General features: G+C 43.8%; 1 protein-coding gene across 1 annotated transcript in view; it reads right to left on the reverse strand.

The window, feature by feature from the left end:
* Nucleotides 1–6692: 6692 nt before the first annotated feature.
* Nucleotides 6693–19434, reverse strand: part of TMIE (transmembrane inner ear) — a 39948-nt gene continuing 27206 nt past the window's right edge. Inside the window, exons 3-4 of the mRNA XM_026095953.2 lie at nt 14874–15023; nt 6693–9983 (exon numbers count right to left, since the gene is read on the reverse strand). Coding sequence (XP_025951738.2) covers nt 9676–9983; nt 14874–15023 — 458 coding nt within the window. The 3' untranslated portion in view covers nt 6693–9675. The remainder of the gene's footprint in view (nt 9984–14873; nt 15024–19434) is intronic.

Consider the following 19434-nt stretch of genomic DNA (forward strand, 5'->3'; position numbering starts at 1 on the left):
ATCTGCCCTCAAAAAACCATAATGTATTGCTGTCAAGAAAGTGTATGTTAGTGTTTCTCCAACTGCTTAGAAAAGATGGATGAAAATTTTAAATGAAATTGAATCTCCTTCCTTATGTCCAGGTTCTGTTTTATGTGGTGACTCTGTGATGTAATTGTTTGGAAGGTCATGACTCAGGATGCCATCGCTGGACTATCAGAATAAATCTTATGGGCAACAGAAGTTAGCTGTTGTGTGGATCTCATTGGGCTTTGGATATAGGCCAGTTCTTGGACACAAAACTGAGTGAACATTGGGAATTAGGCCGAAGATATTTCTCTGAAGGAAGGAAAAGAAGAAAGGGAAAGAAGGACAGGTGGTTCATGCTTGGCAGATTTTTGCAGCATGACCGTGTCTCTGACAGGCAATGGGGAACCTTAACAGAGCTGAGGCAGCAAGACTCATGTCATAATGTTCTGTGGGAAACATTTTGGCTGTGCAGGGTGCTCTACAAAAAGCAAAGGCTTTGTCCCAAAGACCCAAGGAACACCATACCTAATGGACCAACAAAAGAAGAGACAACACCCCCTTCTCCACCACTATTTAGAGCCTTCCATCATCTGCAACTTCCATCAACAGTCACTGGGACTGTTAGCATTCACTGCATTCACACCAGGAGCTCAACAAGACCAAAATATGAGTCAAGTACTGCTCTAATACTATCTGTATTGTTATATTGTTAGCCCAGTCTCTAGCATGGTTTTGGCCTAGGTCAAATAATATTTTCCAAAACAATTTCTGGGCATTTTTAAGGTGTTATTGCGAGCCAGGAGTCTTTCCAAATGGCAATTTGGATGTAACCATATTGTTTCAGATTTCAGCTGTATGGATGTGAGCCCTGGTAGGACAGATGGCTGAAGGGCCAGGGAACGGGTCTCATTTATTTACCAACACAAGGGCATCCCCTGAGTGCCATGAGAATAGAATTTGTGGCTGGACTTGACAAGTGTCTACCCCAAATCGGACTGTGCCTTGTTATGTTATGGCCATGTAGTTGGACTGTGAGTCAAATTGCTGGACATGTGCATCCCTGCTTCTACTATTACCACATTATCTGAGTTTTCCTTTTTCTGCCTGAGACATTTTCTGCAGGTATTTCAAGATGCTTACTGTCTCCTTCCTTGAATCACTTGGCTTCTTTGCCCTTTCCCAGCTGTCTGGTCTAGTGCATACTGTTGCTTTTGAAGATTAAGCTGCAGCTTGGTCTCCTCTAGTTCTGAATTTCTTGTTCTTTCCCTACTGCTGTCCAGCTCTGTGTGATATTCTGCTTTACCAACTCCCAGAAAGCTTCTGTCTTACTTTCTCCACTATATAAACCTCATAAAGGAGTCACACTAAGACAACTGGGATACCAAGCAGGATTCAGAGGTGAGATCCTCAACGGCATGAACAAAGAGCAAATGTAACTGTTTAGCCAAATCCAAAAGCCTGCTTATTTCCCGTCCTCTGCCACATCACACCTAACCCTGACCAAACCAGGACCTCTGAGCTCTGCCACCCAGTCTCATCTCACACTCTCCCTCAGAAAACCAGGAACAGTCCTGTGCTCCTCAACCATTCACCAGCTCCCCAGTCCCATGAAACCGAAGTCCTACGCCTCCTCATGCCAAATCCACTTTGGGCAGCTCCCCTCCAGCATTTCCAGGCCCACAGTCCAGCAGACACAGCCACCACAAGCTGCTGTTTTACACAATAACAGCTTGTTATGGGGGGAGGCTTGGATCTTTGAGGGACCCCAGAATTATAGGGCCCCAGACAACAGTTTGTGCCTAAAGCAAGTTCTGCTCCAGGTCCTGTTGATTCAGGGAACCTGCTCTGGAAGTGAGTTGGTTTTCAGGTTGCACTGCAACACTACGCTTCTCCCTTTGGGAATCTGCATTCACAGCCTCCCCATCCAGCTGATTTCCTCACAGCCTGCTGTTACAGCAGCCCAGCACGGGCTGTTAAGAATTGTCCCAGCAAAGAGGTCAGCTCACCTCTGTCCCTTGCGGTAGCCATGCTGGCTTTTGCCTGTTCATCCCTCTCCTGCCCCTTGGAGTTTGCAGGCGATGTAGCCTGAAGCCTGCTTCTCTATCGTGCTACTGATCCTGCTCAGTGAAGATGGGACTTCAGAGGGACAGCAGAATGTGCACCTAGAGATGTGAGAGCACTGGGCTTGGGATCCAGGTCTGACATGGGTGACAGGGCTGCAAGGCTCTTGGTGTTTACCACAAAAGTGTCTGGATGCCACTTGCAGAGACAGCAGCAAAAGAGAATTCTTTTGGACTCTTTCCCTCAACCTTGTATCTGCAGAGTAGCAACAAACAGCCACAGATCTGTGCTATATTTCCAAACACATCTGAGAAAGCGATCTGTGAGGAAAAAAAAGAGCCTGGGGCATTCAAAGCCTTGCCCACTTTGTGCACAGGGCAAAGATGGTCCCGTGAAGGACAAAGGTCTCCTGGTATGCCTCAGGCTGGCTGATGGCATGTGTTCCCCAGGACAGAGGATTCCCGATGGCACTGCTGTGGATAACATCTCACTGGTATCACTCCTCAGCCACAGGCTACCACCCAGTGGGTCAGCTTAGCCCAGCTCTCCATACTTCTGACTAAGAGAGAAAACGAAAAGGTGAAATGTATGCTAAACCCTTTCATTAATAACCAGAAATGTGCAGCACAAGCGACCCTCAGTGCATGCTCCCCCCCATACCTGTATCTGCTGTCCCCAAAGACTTGCCTGGACGGCACATTCCAGCCAGGATGGGACCTGCGCCCTACACAGCGGTTCTGTGCCTCTCCCAGCTTGGTGACTCATTGAACAGAAAGCCACAGAAATTCAATGATTAGCCTCTATTTCTATACACATGGGGCATTGATCCCAGGGTCTGTTATATGGGCTGGGGAGGGGGCAAATGGGACGGGGACAGGGTGGGGGGAGAGTGTGACTGTGTTTCATTTATAAAGTCAAGCCCTGTTCTAGTGAAAATCTAAGTTCCTGTTTCCTTTCCTCTGTATTAGACTCCCTGTCCTCTTACAGGAAGTCTTAATAAAGTCTCCAGGGATGTTTAAAATGAATTTTAAAAAAATCATAATCCCCATTGGCATCAGTAAGATACACCTCTGTTTGATAGCATGGAGCCAGGGAATATTTGAAAGCCTGTAAAATAAACTCATTAAACTGGTATTCTGAATGCACTGCCTATGGAGAAAGCCCCCTCTAAGCTACTTCCTATCTCTTGAGTGCAGAAAAAGATTTGACTGGGATTCGTAGCTGAGCAGTTCTGAGGGTGGGATGCAGGGAGAGCAGTGCTTCACTGTGTAAGAGGGACAAGGAGCAGGAGAAAGACCCTCGCTGCAAAATACAGGGCTGACTTTCTGCTTTCAGAAGTTTTGTTTCAAAATCATCCCTCACACTAATGAGGAACGAGCTGTACGGATCTTTTGGGGTCAGCCACAAAAAGGTTTTCCAAGTCCAAGCGGATGGTGAGAGGTCTTTGAGTGATAGAAATAGCATCAGTTAAAGACCACCACAAAGGGCCTCTGTTCTTGAGAGACTGAGCCAGGACCAGCAACCAAAGTGGTAGGAAATGATGGCCCTGAATGGCCGTGAACCCCGGCCAGCAAGCAGGACACACTACAGAGGACCAGAAGAACAGGCTGTCTATCCAAAAGCCATCAAAATCCAGCATCTGTCCAGTGTGAGACTGGCCAAGGGTCCCTAGAGCCCAGCCTCCTGTCTAGGATGGCAGCACAGCAAATGCCCAGGGAAGACAATAAGAGCAGAGTAGACACGTAATGATGCTTTTCTATAGGGCTCTCCCCATCTCCAGGTAAAAGGAGACTTTCTCTTCCCCAAAATTAGACTCCAGAGAGCACTAAGTACAAGCCTAAGGAAACACAAATTACAAAAATCTCTTTCTGTCTTCTTTCTTTTTCCCCTCATTCTCCTTAAAGCAGACTTCCTCCAGGACACTGGATCTGCTCTTCAGTTTCTCAACAGCAGATTTTAAAAGTGAACATGCTTTTCTATTGTGTCTTACACAGAATTTCTACTGTTTACTATGACCTCCCTGGAAATAAGTTTGTTTTAACAGGCAGTTTTATGGTAAGAGAAGATAGGGAAGTTCAGGGAGGCTTCATCACTATTATCATAGATCAAATCCCTGGAGCACCTTAAGAAGGAAATGTGCACAAAGCACTGTTTCACAAATGAGTGCTCACGTCCCATCCATTGTCCCGGATTTTGCTTGTGACATCAAGCAGACCGCCTTTTGTGCCCCAGCTACCCTGCATGACACTTCTCAGTCTGCAGGAGTCCAGACTAGGGGACTCAGTACATCAGGGACTCAACAAATGAAAAAGATGTATTTTCTTTAGCCAGAAAAGATTAGGATCATAAGAGTTTCACGGTTCTGTGTGCAGAAATATGGGAGTGCCCTGTGAAGTGTCATATGAAACTAGAAACAGTAGACAGTCAGAGTGATCTCACAGTTATTGTCTGAGGCATCTCTGACACACCTTGGTGCCTTTGGTGTTGTAATCCAGCTGAGTGTGCTTAGCTTGTTGGTGCATTTGCTGGAACATGCTCAAGGGACCCCTACTCACAACAAAGGAGGGAAGAAAAAAGAAGAGGGAAAGGAGATTTTTTCAACTCTATTTTTGAAAATAACCCCCCCCCCTTTTTTTTTAAGCATACAAAGCATGACCTCTTTGAAACCAATCAACCAAGTCAGCAACATCAAAATGCGCTATGATGGTGAAGAGCTCCATCTCTGGTCCCTGAAAAATTTGGGGTTTGTTCCATTTTTATTTTTGGCCACTGGGAGGGCAAACCCATGATTTGAACATCCCTACTTTACTGTGGTCCACCTCAGGTTTGGGACTCCACGTGTTCCCTGTTTGGAAGGGGGAATTTTCATTTTCTCCCATTCCCAGGGTAGGTCTCATCTGTTCTCCAGCGGTCTAATCGGGTGATCAAGGCAACATAGATGAGCCAACTGCTTTCCTTGCTACGTGTCAAAAGGGAGCAGGACACAGTGAGTTTACTTTCTGAAGACAGAGACAAGACACTGTTAATATTAGATCTGTAGTATGGAAGCAATAAGAAACTCCAGCTCTTGTCCAGAGTCCCACTGTGTAAGAAAGTATACAAACAGAGAACAAAAAGGCCATCTTTCTGCTCAAGAGACTCTGGTGCTGCTGTAATTACTCCACAGAGTTTTCATTCTTTAAGAAAGCTGGAATTTAACGGTGAAAAAGTATCATAACGTTTCCTATCAACAGATAAACCTTGTGTGGAGTATCTCCTGGCAGATCAGTGCAGAACCTATCCTCATTTTTTTGCTGCTTTTTATTAATATTAAAAGGCAAACCATTGAGGAAAAGGGAGAATAATAAACATGCCTGCAGCTTTTCCCTGGGCTTCAAAGGAACCAGAAATGAAACCAAAGGAAACCCAATGTTTCCAGCCCCTCCTATCAGTCTGCTCATCCAGATTCATGATCCTCACAGCAACCCCTTGGGGATCCCTAACTCTGCCAACTTAATCTTTGTCCACTAAAGCCAATAATTATTTTCCTGATACCTCTTGAGCCAGTGATGCCCTTGGGATATTAAGCTAGTGCCAACTGCACTCTTACCTCTATTAACCAGTGGAAGCATAGCATGGGAGAAGGGTGATGGCTCAGGTGGCCAAATGATACCACCAGAGTCTTCTTTAGACTGAAGAAGAATAATTATAACCAAAGCCAGGCTTCGTTTAACACCATGAATAAAACAAAACCTCCCGGCATGTACTACCTTTAAAACTGGCTTCGGATATTACAGAGGAAGAACAGGGTCCCCTCTAGTGGAAAGTTATGGAATATATCAGTCAGGAGATCCTGACAGTCCTTCTTCATCCTGACTGTGTAGTATCTGAATTTGTTTCCTCCAGTCACCTTTCCCACACACACACTGCCGAGACGATCTAATGAAAGAGGAGATGTGCCATTACTACCTGGATGCCTGAGCTTTGGGTCTTAAATCCTGCTTTTGGCATGTGAGATTCGTTGTTTCACTTACATTTGCAGAGAATTCAGCACATCTCCAATTGTGTCATTAATGAATCATTTTGCAAAGCTTCAGCTGTGGATGTAGTTTTTCCAGTGCAATTTCTCCATCTGGTGGGTGTAAGGAGCAGCTCCCGAGCTGCTCTTGGTCAGTGTGCAACACTACAGCAATACCATTTTACACCCACTGGGATCTGGCATTCAGGTTCCACCTGATCATTGTAATACAGTGGAAATATAGGGAAAACAGCACAGCAGTTTTAGAGCCATGCCTATAAATTTAATTCTCTCCATGCCCACTTTAGTGAGAGGCATTACAACAAGTTTTGTTAGCTAGGATGTTTTCCCAAAAGTCTGTGACCCCCAGTAATGCATTCCCATCATTCCACCCACACTGAAGTCACTCCAGTGAGTAAGACATAAGTTCATTTGTATCCCCAGATGACCCCGGCTCGGTCCTTTTCAAAGGAGAAACATTTCCTTCAAAATTAATACAATGTTTGTTTCAATGGCTAAGAATGCAAATTAATGTGACATAGTATGTAAGACTTCAAATGTATTTTGTATCTGATCTTGGCAGAAATGGATTCAAATTTATTGAAAAGGCTCCAGCAGTCCTAGATGCAGCATTTATTTTATTTTATTTTATTTTATTTTGGCAGAGAGTCTTTGGGGAAGAGGGTTAAGGAAAAAGCTATCTTACTCTGTGATAATGAGCTTACTGAAGAAGTGAAGGGACAGATTCTCATCACTGGAGCTTTCAGACCATGTGCATATCTGGTCCTCTTCCATCTTACCAAATAGGTACAGTTTGAGAGAATAAGAGTCAGCATCCATATTCTGCTGATCATAAGTACCATTAACAGGAGGATAACAGCACCACACCACGCAATATCTTTCCAGCCACAGGACCTGGAAGCAGTCCTTCCTGGCCACATCACAGCTGGATCCTCCCCTACAGAAGTTTCACCCATGAAGTGGACTTTACAAGACATAAGCACCCAATCAAACCTTCAAAATACATGGTGTGCCGGACAGCGAGCTTGTGCACTTCCAGGAGAGCAGCATCTGTGCACATAGGCAAAGAGTATGGCCTGGTCTGAATACAATATATTTTTTTTCATTTCTCTTCTTTTTGATGCCCTGCAAAAGAAATAAATTAAACAGGGAGCGAACAGAAGAAAGCACATGACTGTAACATGATGACTGACCCAGAACACCTTTTTATATCGGAATTAATGTGCTTTGGTCAACTCTGGCACTAGGAGTCTCTGCAGCTCCCAAAATTGAAGGTGTGTTCATGTGCACTGACACCTCATCAGGTTTCCTCTAAGGCTTTTACATCACTCTTTTGTGGGTGCTCCTCCGTGCCAGAGTTCCCTTTTTATCAAATGAAGTGAAAGCAACATTTGAGATCAAGAACCTGAAGTGTACAGACCAGGGTGGTGGGACAGCAAGGACCTGAGTGCAGGTGTCAGATGCCGTACAGGCTGATGGAGACAAAGTCAGGGAGTGTTGCTCAGAGGCAGGAGGGAGAGGGATGCTCTTAAGGTCTGGAGTTTGAGAGATTTGGGCTGAAGTCCTGGTTCTGATACTGCTTTATGGTGTGACTCCAGTTAAGTTACTTAGTCTCTCTTGTTCTTGTGAAGTTAAAAGCTCTTTGCTTTCAAGGGTCTGTATGATGCAGAGAAGATGAGATGGGAGCATGCTGCTTCTGTTGCTCTGGCTTCTCCCAGTCCGAGGAACATAAGGAGCAATTGCAGCAGCTATGAGCCTCTGCACCTGAAAACAGGTCTTACACTCCTGCCTGGAAGTTGTAATCCCCTCAGCTAATCCACTTTTATCCATTGAAAAATTAGATGTGGGACTGTGATTCAGGCATTTAAAACTAGGTGTTTATAGTGTATATACTCACATGCATCTTGGGTATCCAATTACCATTGATGGAGATTTAAGGCTCAAATCACTTGTCTGCACATAGGGGCAGAATTTCTCATCTAGCAGCATCCCTGAATTCTCCAAACTCCTCTGGCATGACAAATCATCCTTGGAGGCAGTGAACTGTCACCATTCACTCTCTTGGCCCCATCCTTGCTCCCCAAGTCCCTTCACCAGCTCTGATGCCTTTTGGACCCTCCATGAACTGACTGACTTCATTAACACAGCAGCAAACTCTTTTTGTTTTTGCAGTGTTCATTTTCTGCCAGGATGGGATAGGTAGGAGAGGAGAGGGAAAAGGAAAGGTGGGTTGAATGGGACCTGTCTTTGCAGTGATAGATCAGCTCACTGCATGTGTTGTAACCACAGGGACAGAAAACAGTTGGGTTAACATAAATCTGATTCATAGGGTAAGCCTCATAGCCTGTACTTGAGATAACTACCTCTTGGCTTCATGGTGTAGATGAACCTGCACCCTCGCATGTGCTCAGAGCCAGTGAGTCTGATGGTGATGACAGAGCTTTAGTCATCATGATAGCTTGCCAATTATTTCCACTTAGCTTGCATGTTTTGCAATTGCCAGCCTAAATACCGAGTATCCGTTGATCTCCAGGCATAAACTGCTGAGGTATTTACAAAACACATTAGCAGAAAAGCCACTGATGTTAAAACTACTCTCAAGAATTCTCCAGGAGGTGAGAGAAGCAGGAGCTGCACTGAAGTGTGTCAAAAGCTCTGGTTTCAAGACTGCTCAGAAAGAGCGAGTGAGAAGGCATGCAAGCACTCAGTCTGGCTCTGCTGAGATGCTGAGTTTCTGCTGGAATATGTTGAGCACCTTCACATCCCCTTCACATCTCCCCATGGGCTCTCGTCTTCTGTGGACCTCACTGAAGTGATGATGAAGTGAGGACAGCTACTGCCTGCAGCAGCACAGATGCGATCCACTTTTTTATTCTCTGTGCCTCCTACTACAGCCTGGTTTGTATGTCTTTCATTAGAAAAGAGAAAAGGTGGATAAGTCTTCTGGGAAATACACACTTTTTTATCTAGGGAAGCATTTTCCTTTAGCAGTTCACTGAAAGAGGCAGAAGAGAAAAAAGGAAAGCTTTCTCCTATGTGTCCAAGCCATCTCTCGGAAACCACATGACCTACGACTTAGAAATGCTTTGATTTCTCCATTCATTGGGCTTTAGCATCCAGAAATTACTTCATGTAATTCAAATTATCCATGTGCAAGCCCTATTTAGGAGATGAGTGCTAATTAATGTTTATCAAAAGCCATGAGGTCCTTAAGAAGAACATATTTTAAATGAACCATGTCCCCTCATTAGTTTAGGTCTTCGTCTCTGTGCAATACGATACTTATCAAAAGTCCTGGTTCTCACTCCAGGCTTCAGTGTGGTTTCAGTTCTTGTTATAACAGACAGTAAATTTTATTTACAAGCTACTGCATAGCCAGGTTTTCCTTTGCTGGAGGGGAAGGAAAAACAAAACAGTGATATGGTCTTTAAAAGATAATAAATCTGTACATCCAGTGGCACTCAACAGCCTGAATATATGGAGGGAGCATGTCCTATCTACTCCCTGTGCTTCACCCACAGCAACTGGACAGTGCCCTCCTCCACCCCAAGTCAGGTGAAGACTGTCAGCACTGCCTTTTAGCAGGGTCACTTCTTCTTTGCGGGGGTTTTGGCATTCCCACCAGCTTTGCCATTAGTTTTGGTGCTTCCTCCTGACTTTGCTGCTTCAGCTTCTTTTTCACCTTTCTTTCCACCACCTTGTTTCTTGTCACCAGTGCCCTTTTCTCCTTCTTTCTTCTTGGCCCCATCCTTCCCTTCTTTCTTGGATCCTTCTTTCTGGTCCTTTTCGCTTTCCTTCTTCTTGGAGTCTTTGGAGCCATCTTTCTTGCCCTGTGCCTTGTCCACTTTTCCAGATACAGTGGGGACTTCCTCTTTTTTTTCTTCTGCCACCTGAGCTGTGTGTGAGATAGAAAAAGAAAACAGAAAGATAGTTAACTTAGGGTGATATTAGCCAGGGAGGGGACAAAACTCCTGCTCCCTGCATGCAGATCTTGGACAAAGGAAAAACACTTTTACTGGGACTTTCTCCATACAGCACTTTTGCTCAGTCACCAGCAGCTTTTCATACCTTTGTTTTGAGAACACAGACTAATAAGGTAAAGCAGAAACAGTAATTTCAAGAGCTAAGTTGTGGCTCTGTGGAGGAGATTGCTTCTGTTGGTAGGAGCTGGTTCATGAAGATTATGAGCAGAGTCTCTAAGCATTTCCCCAAAATGACATTCAGTGTGGAGCTGTCTCCCAGGAGAGGGAACAGAAACATCTCTCATGTAATTCAATATAGCCCTGGCTCGTTTGTTTGTTCTTTTGTTTTTCTCTGCACGGGGGTGTGTCTCCTCCAGATGAGAGGATGAGAGTGGACAGTTGGGATTTTGCTGTGAATCTTTGCTCACAGACAAGCAGAAGATGACGTGCCCTGCACAGGGCTACAGTATAGCCTATGCTAATGTCATCAAAGGATTAGTTTCCTACCTGCCACTGTAATTAATGTCAGCAACATACCATGGGCCTACAGCAATTAACCCTAGTGCAGATTTGATTCTGTTCTGTTCTGTTTTAACACACAAACCAAAATAGATAGAGGATGCTTATAATGTCTTTACTTAACCCTCCTTGGCCTTCTTGGTGAGGGGAATCACCTTAAAAGTGTCACACTCTGGCTCTGCGGACTTTAATTATTCTGAATAAGGATTTGGTAACAGAAAAATATTCCTTATCTTTCTTTTTGTTTTTTTGGTTGGTTATTTTTTAAATAAAAGTGGACAATTTTCCCAAGAGCATTTCTGGGCTCAAAGCTTGATGCACTGAGCTCTAAATACAGATCACATTTCATATATTTCTTACAGAAAGTTTTTTCTTTGCCTAAGACCAGTAGGTATAAAGTTGTGCAAAAACATGTGAAAATGTGTTAAGTTTCCCATGACCTCCTTCACTGAAAATCCTCATTACAGAAGTCAGATAGGTGAACAGATAGCCATGTTACCACAACTTAGTAGTTAATCTCAGCCAAGATGTAGCAACAGCCTGTGAATGACCTCAGCAAATGGAGGATGATGGGTCACTGTTTAGCTTTCTTCAGTTAACACCTGGGCTAAATCAAAGTCCTTTATGTTTATCCAGCTAACATGAAACATGACAGTTACCTGGCTTGGGTGGTAACTTGGTGTGATCCTTCAGTGAGATGTCTCAACCCTCACCTGGAGCATCTGCCATCTAATTTGCTTTAGCAGCCCTGTTATAGATTGCTGTAGTGCCACTTTCAGATTGCATCAGTGTATTACCAGGGAGAATCAAACCTGAATTTCTTATCTTTGCCTAAAATATTCCCACAGCCTGCACACTAATATAAAATATCACTTTTTGGTCTTGGAAACTGGAAATTCATTTGAACATACAAATGGAAGGGGAATAATGCAGATTCTTCCTTACAACTGCAGAGGAAATCCTGACATCTCAAATGAGATGAGGAGAAAGAATAAAAAATTGTATGCTTCCTGGAAGAAAGCGGTAGGAACCATGTGAACTGCCAGAAACATCAGCAGAGGCTGCCTGAGTCCAAAATACACAGGGATCTCCCAGGCCATAGAACCTAATGGTACTTCTCCACTCAGAGCAAGGGCCGAGTCCTGCTTGTATTTCTCACACAAAATGGGAGACAGAAATGAATGAAGGAAATTGTACATAATATTTTATACACTGAACCCTAAAATCCATTTTATTTGTGTTCAGAAAAAGGGGTTGCTGTATATGACACTCAAAAAAGCACTTGGAGAGCCATTTGGCAGTTAGAATATGCCATCACAGTAAATGTCAGATAGATTCAAAAAATGCCAAGAAATGGAAGTATTTAACCATTATAATGTATTCATCATTAATAGCATTCGACTCAGAAATCTTGAAAGCATTTAATAGCCATTTGGTAATTGAAATTCTTTGTGTCATCTCTCTGGCCTTGACTGTGACTACCAGGTTTTGTCACGGTATAAATATATAAATAGTCAACAGATACATATATTATGTTTCACTAATATGTAAGTCAAGGTCGGTTGCTAAATGCCGGTGGAGTGACGTGGCAGAGCATTACACTCTGTAGAGCTGCAAACAGTAGGACAGAGAAGAAATCCAAAAGTTTGCATTGTAAATGCCTGATACATGAAGTGAAACCCTTTTGAGGACAGCATTCAGACTAATCTCAGGAGAAGGCCAAACCAGTGGGTTTGAGCACACAAAGCTTTTGCATCTAACGTTTAGGGGTTAGGGGTCTTCTTTGGAGTCAATTGAGACAAACAGGCACTTTTAAGGCACAATTTATCTATTATAGTTTAGCACCCCCCCTTACCATGAAAGGAGCCACATCCTTGAGAACCTTTTTCTTTTCACTGTGGATAAAAGCGGTTTAGAGAACTAGCCCTGATGCAGATATCTCCATCTATGCATATAGTGTGCTTGTGGAGAGATGAATCCCATCCCAGGTACTGGTTCCTTCAGGGTGGCTTGGGCAGACTCTTGTTCTGAGATTTACTTCCTTCTCAAAGAAGTAGGTGGCTTCAGATCATATGTATTCACTGGCCATTAGTCCAGATCAGCAGCTGCTCAGCAACCTGTTATCTGCCAGGGTCCTTCCCTGCAGCATGTCAGACCCATAATTTAAGGTCTCTTGCAAGGTCAAAGAGAGTCAGCTACTCAACCCACACATTTCATGGGGTGGGAGCTTGGGTAGTCTTTATGGTGCAGCTGACGTCTCAAAAACTGTTTTTCTGTGGCACCTTGTTCACGAGTCCATGATGCAATATTTTACCACTGTCCAATTAAATCCACACCGAAATAGCCAGTTTTTGGATGCAGCCTGTGGGCGTGTTTGTGGGATGTGAAGGCTGCTTACAGGGGTTCAAAAAGTATCAGCTTTCTGGGGCAAAACTACAATCCTCCTTGCCAATTACCTTTTCCGCATCTTTGGCATATTTTCATCCTTATTTTATGGGCTTTCCAGATGTAAGGGCAGGAAGAGGATGCAGCAGTAAATGGGTTAATTTGGCTTTCTGCTATCCACAGGCATGAGCCAGACCTTCACACTCCCTGGAATCCACTGATAGCTGGTCCTTATAGAGTCTGATATTTCGTCTTTTGGGCAGGAAATCGAAGTATACAACACTAAACACTTCCATGTGTGATTGTTCGTACAAGTAAGAGTGTATTAACTAGACCTTTGGATGACTTTTGACTTTAAAGTTTAATTTCAACTACTTACTTCCATGGCAGAATTGGAAACAGGACTTGCCCCAGTGTTTCACAAATCTTTAAGGTCTGAACTCAATAAAGCACGTTAACATGAGGTTAATCTTAAACCTGTCCAGCGAATCAGATTGGGGTAAAGTAACTTGTAACAGCTCCACTGACTGCAGTAGGTATATGCAAATTACTATCACAAGCTATTCAAGTGACTTAGCAAAAGCTCACACAAAAGGCTTCAGATTTTGTGGCCTGTGTCCTCAAAGACTGTCTGTGTCAGTAATTTAAATAGTACCAACTACTAAATGGCACTACTCTAGTATAAGTACTAGATTGTCTGCAATAATGAATTGAGAGAAAGATCTCTGACATGGTGTTGGGCTAGGCTGAGTATTACTCTTCCAGGCACAGTTTAAGAGTAGCATGAGTCAGGGATGATTTCCAGTAGGCCATTTGGATACCCACACTCTGCTTTGCAGGTTAACACAATATAACAGTATGGACAAAGGCTTATTCTTGCCAGTTGGGTTCCGTTCCCAAGAATGGTCTGGCCATCCTCAGTTTATAGTATAGGTATAGTTAGGTAACTAATCAGTCACCTCTGAAATATTGAGCTATGTGTAAGTGCCTACTGTTAAGCACATATTTCTGTATTTTGCTGGTGTAGGTCTAAATTTTACCAATTATGTTATCTGCCTCTTTACTCAGTTTCATGACTGCAGCATCACTGAGTTAGTGAAAATCTAAGATTCTATGAAGCTACAGACCACAGGGCTTTCAGAGCCACAGGAAACAGGGGAAAAAAAAAAAAAAAAAAAAGAAGAGAGACACAGAGAGAGAGAGATCTTTGTAAAAAGGAATTGAGAAAACAGAGGTGAAACACAGAAAGGGAACTGAGAAGCAGTGAGTCCCAGGCATGATGGATCTCGTTGGAAGCCATAGAAAAGAGAAGCCAAAGAGACAGACAGACAGGAAGGCAGTCCCCCTAATTTCCTTGCAGGGCCATTTCATCTTCTTCTTTCACCACAGGCAGGGAGTTGAGAGGTCTGGACTGGACATGAGCAGAGAGAGTTGGGAGATTTTCAGTAGAGCCTAGGGTACAGAATCAGGAAAGGTGAGTGAGAGGAGGGGAGACCAGTCACAGAAATACTCTTGGTCATCCTGTTGGACAAGCCATTTATGGGTAATGTGAAAATCTAACCACCCTTTTTTCTTCCTACTCACATCCCCCCAGGAACTGGTGCTTAACATGAATCAGATTCTCAGGAAATTTTAAACATGAGCTTCAAAGGAGTGACCCTGATTTGTGACAGTGGAGAAACTAGCTTTTTTTATCTAAATGACCATGCCTGCTGCCACAAATTTTGCAGGTTCAGAATAGTGCATGCGAATGGGAGGAGTTTACCAAATCTGTCCCATGGCAATATCTTCATGATTGTGCTGAGGGAGCCACTCTGATTTACACTAAGGGAAGACCTAGCTCTTTGCATTCATGCATACATAAAGCAACCCCAAAAGAAGAGGTGGTTTTCATGTGTAGGTGTGAACACGGGGTGTACCTCCAGGGATCTCTGTCAGCTCGTTGAGTGGTGGCACGGTCTCCAGTTTGTCTGCGTACGTCTTGGCTGCTTGCCGTTGAGCGTATCGCGCCTCTATCTCTTTCTTTGTGCGGGGAATCCGGCACTTGAAGATACAGCACAGGGTGATAACTGGGAAAGTGGAGAGAAAAGCAAGGGCACTCAGTTTAGATCAGCAGAGCTCTGTTTAGCACAGGCTGGCCTGATCACAGTGAAGAGACTTTAGCAGGAAGAAAGCAAATTTCAGTGAAGTTTCCTCAAGTGGGAGCCATTTACATTAGTGGAAGTATGTGGCTGAGGGATATGGTCACACAGTTTGAAGCAACTGAGTTACCCAAAGATAAAGAAATACTGTTCTTCAGCTGAGCTGTGGTGGTGGACTGGGCATGTGCTCCCCACCAAATACCATGTAAAGTGTTCACTTAAACCATATACACCACTACTGCACCCAAGTACAACACAGTCATTAGTTTTATTTTCATGACCACCCTGTAGATTCGTGAAGTACCATCCTATTCTACAAGGTGGGGGAAAGGGCATAAAAGCACTAAGAGCATAAATTCACTATCACTTTGGAAATGACAGCAGCAACTGAGATGTTACTATCATCCTTCAGCAGTGTGTTATCACTGTTATCAGCTGGAGGTTCCTGCCACCACATTTTAGCCATCCATTTTTGTGTCAGGTAGGTCTTGGGGCTGTGGACCTCCACCTGATAACAGTGAGGAGGAGCTGGGGACAGTAATGTTGTCAACCCCTTGAATTAGATCTAGAACAACAGCTCAGCCTATGCCTTAATTGACTTTCAGCCAAATCCATTTTGGGCAGGGCAAGAATTGAATCCAGATCTCCTAAATCCCAGCTTCATGTTCTCACTGTTCCATCATGAATCTTTCCAAGGGCTATGCTCCTTTTCAAGACTTAAGCATGCAGCTCATACCTTTACATCTAGTAAAATATATTTTGCCTTCATGTTTAAATCCATATATTACTTCATAATTTCCATCTGCAAATCTAATCATGATTCAGACAATTCATTACAATGAATTAGCTATTGGTTCGTTGCTTAGGTTATACAAATTCACAGGCTTGATCAGATCCCTGGTTCATCCATCTGCCACCACTGATAACAACAAAGCTGCAGCCTCAAGGAAAAGAGCAATGAAGCTGTGAAATGGGTAATCATAAAATTCGCTGGTCCATGGGTTACTAACACATGTCAAGAAGCATGAGCTCTCATATTCTTTATGAACTTTTGAGTTGCTTTCTCCTCCTTAAATCCATTTTCTCTTGCATCCTTAAAAAGTTTGGGGATTCTTCTAAATAAAAGCTTAGCTTTCAAATCTAGTTAAGTTCTTAACCTCATTTATATACCTTGTGGAAATGGATTCTGCATGAAGAGATGTCATATGATCAGTTTTCCATGTTCTGTCTTCTATTTTAACTGGCGGTCTCCCACCCTGTATCAACGTTATGAGAAAGGAGCATGTGTCCAACTTTCTCTACATCTCATCAGTTGAATCAGGTCCCCAGGCTTTGTATCGCCATGAGTGATGTATCAGGCCTTTAAGACTAATTCAAGGAAAAGAGAGAAATAATCTGTATATTTGTTTCCAAGAGTGAGCGTTTCTCATTAACCAGGAGTAAAAGCACTTTTGCAGAGGGCCTGCACAACACCGGCACCTAGACCTTTTGGTGGTGTAAATTTTCTTCGCTAAACCAGTTTGTTTTGCATCCGTCCAGCCTCTCCTAAGAAAAGGGGGATCATGTTAGCGAGGAGCAAGCTCTGCATGACCCCTTCATACCCTGCCTCCACAAAGAGAAGGAAAGTAGAACTTTTCTTAGTGTTTTAACCAAAATTGGTGTAGTGTCGCCAAAGAAAGTGCAGCAGCTCCCCTTCCCCTTTGCTGAGTTTTGCTACCAAAAATATCTCTCTCCTTAAACAGTTTGCTGCAGAGGTGCTGTAGTGGAATCACACACAGGGCAACCTAAAAGTCACAACAGGACAAGCCACCTGAAGCAGAAGTGAATTGCCTAAAGCAGGATGAAATTGTAACGACTTGTAATTGGAGAAGCAATCAACATGCTTTTATCCTCACTCTTCTGCAAGGGTCAGCAATAAGCTGGGGGTAATGGAGCTTTTATTTGTGTCACAAAAGGAAAGCGAGGTGCCCATATGGTACAGCAGGATGTTGGCAGCTGGTGGGTGGGTAACCTGCCACATCTGGGAAGCACATGGCTGGCTCTGTCCTGCTGTTCGGTGCAGCAGTATTTCACTGTGCAGCAGTATTTCACTGTGCACCTGCCCACAAAACCCGCTACGTTGCAGACAGATAGCAGAAACTTCTTCAATCTAGGAGGCAAAAAAAGAGAAAAAAAATCCAGCTGCTGGACTTGGAATCAAGCTAAGGTCAGAATAGAAATAAGCATATATTTTTAATGGAGACAACAAGCAGAGAAACAATCTATTGGGGGATGGGGTATGTGTTTTCTCTCTAACAACTTTTAAATCAAGTTCTATCGTTTTCCTAAGAGCACTCTAGAAGTCAGCTAAGCAGGGAAATCCTCTACTTACATGGAAGAAAAATCAGGAAAATTAGCACCACCTTTCCCCATAAATGATGAAACTATCAGCTTTCAAGTGAAACAGGGTTAATCAATGTCCTTGAAGGTCAAGGACAAGATGCCTGCTAATATCACAGTAGTTGGCTTAGCTCTGGGGGAGTAGGGGATGTTGAATCTCTTGCAGCTGTATTTCTTTTCTATTACTAAAGACAAAAACGGTAGTTGCTACACAACACTCATAAACTGGGCTCTCTGTTTAACTTTCTAATGGACATGAAGTGGTGCACTGTGGTACTGGAGACTTATGTTGTCTTTGGACATGAAATGACTCATAATCAGCCCCTGGAGCAAGAGGATTATGTGAAAATAATAGAGTGCCATTCCTATTTCCAACCCTACTGCAAGCTATGTTTAGTGCACGGCTTGAGCCATGAACAGAGCTAAGTATTAGACCGAGTGCTATTACCTTGTAAAAGAACAGGCAAGTGAATGAGATTTTGGTGCAGGAGCTTTAGGCCACTGAAAGCGATGAAAGGAATGATCATTTTTTGCTAGTGTGGAGTTGCTGCCTGCTGGATTCCTTTGCTTTTCAGTCCATTTCACACACAGGAGACAGTGTGGGTGGAATTCATCTGCACAGCTTTCTGTGTCTAAAAGTGAGATTAGAGTCTCAGCCGGTCTCTCCCAGCTCCCTTTACCACTGAAGAAGAGAATGAGGCATCTTCATCATCACCACCCTTACTGGGGATTTGGCTGCCTGGGCTCAGGGTCACATTAGAGGCGACGTAGCTGGTGGCCTTCAAAGAGTTAGAAGAAGCTTCAGTGGAGGCTCCCCCCTCCGTCACTGGGGAGTGACTTTAAGCTGGTGCTCTCGTGTCTGGTCCCCGCGTGGGCCACACTGCAGTGGAGTTGCAGCTGTGCCCGTGCCTGGCCATGTATCTGGTTCATGCACAGCCTGATGCATGGACGCGACTTTATGGCTTGGCCTCAGACCTGCCTTGTCACTACGGACTTGCCTGGCAATACCTGGGACGCATCTGACCCCAGTTTCTGTCTCTACACCTGAGCTTGACCCTGACTTGCCAACCTGAATACCTGGCTTGACCTCAGACCTGCCTCATCACCGTGGACTTATCTGGTGATCTTGGCTGAACCTGGCTACGGTCACTGGACCTGTTCTGCCCACCTTTGCCCTTGCTGAGGACATGGCCTCTGCCGGCCTTGCCACCACGCTCAGCTCCCAGCTCCCCTTCCCATAAGGAGCAGCCTGCCCTTGCTGCCCCCTGGCAGGGTCAATGCAATGCGGCTCCTTCCCTGGAGAAACGATGCTGCCATTTTTTCAGGAATGCAGACTATAGATCCAAAGGTCCACACTTAGCCTTCATGTGAGGATTGTTGTTTAAGAATATCCATTCCCATATAAGAACAGATCTAGAATTGGACCATATTGTCTTCTCTGAGAGTTAAACATCAAATCACCCCACTTCCACAAGTTTAGGACACTGCCAGTTATCAGCTGAGCCACGTTAACTGATGGGCCCATGTTCTCAGGCTAGCAGAGTTATGAAATAAAACAAGACAGTTAAAACCTCCCACGGTGGTTATACATACAGTGAAAGTAGCTGTAACCGAAAGTTTTTGTCTGAGATACAGTCATGTGCAGGAATATTAACTACAACTCAGTCAAGTGTTGATGAATTGATCATTTTTGATTCTGGGTCCATAAGATGAAGTATTTGTGGGATCAGTTTGCTTGGATGTTACTTTAGAATTAGTTGTTATGCCTCTCATCTAGGAGAGAGATGACCTGACTTCAAGTCTTGAATATTTATTTTGTATTAAATATTCACTAGATCTCTTATTTTGCAGGTGAATGCTTTAATCTTGCTGTTATCAAACAATGTTTAGTCTCATTCTCTCATGCTGTGGCCCTTTTTTTCCTTTCCAGGATTTCAGCTTTCATTTTAATTGTTCAGAA

This window comes from Dromaius novaehollandiae, chromosome 2 (genome assembly GCF_036370855.1).
Source record: "Dromaius novaehollandiae isolate bDroNov1 chromosome 2, bDroNov1.hap1, whole genome shotgun sequence".
In the NCBI taxonomy this organism is placed as follows: domain Eukaryota; kingdom Metazoa; phylum Chordata; class Aves; order Casuariiformes; family Dromaiidae; genus Dromaius; species Dromaius novaehollandiae.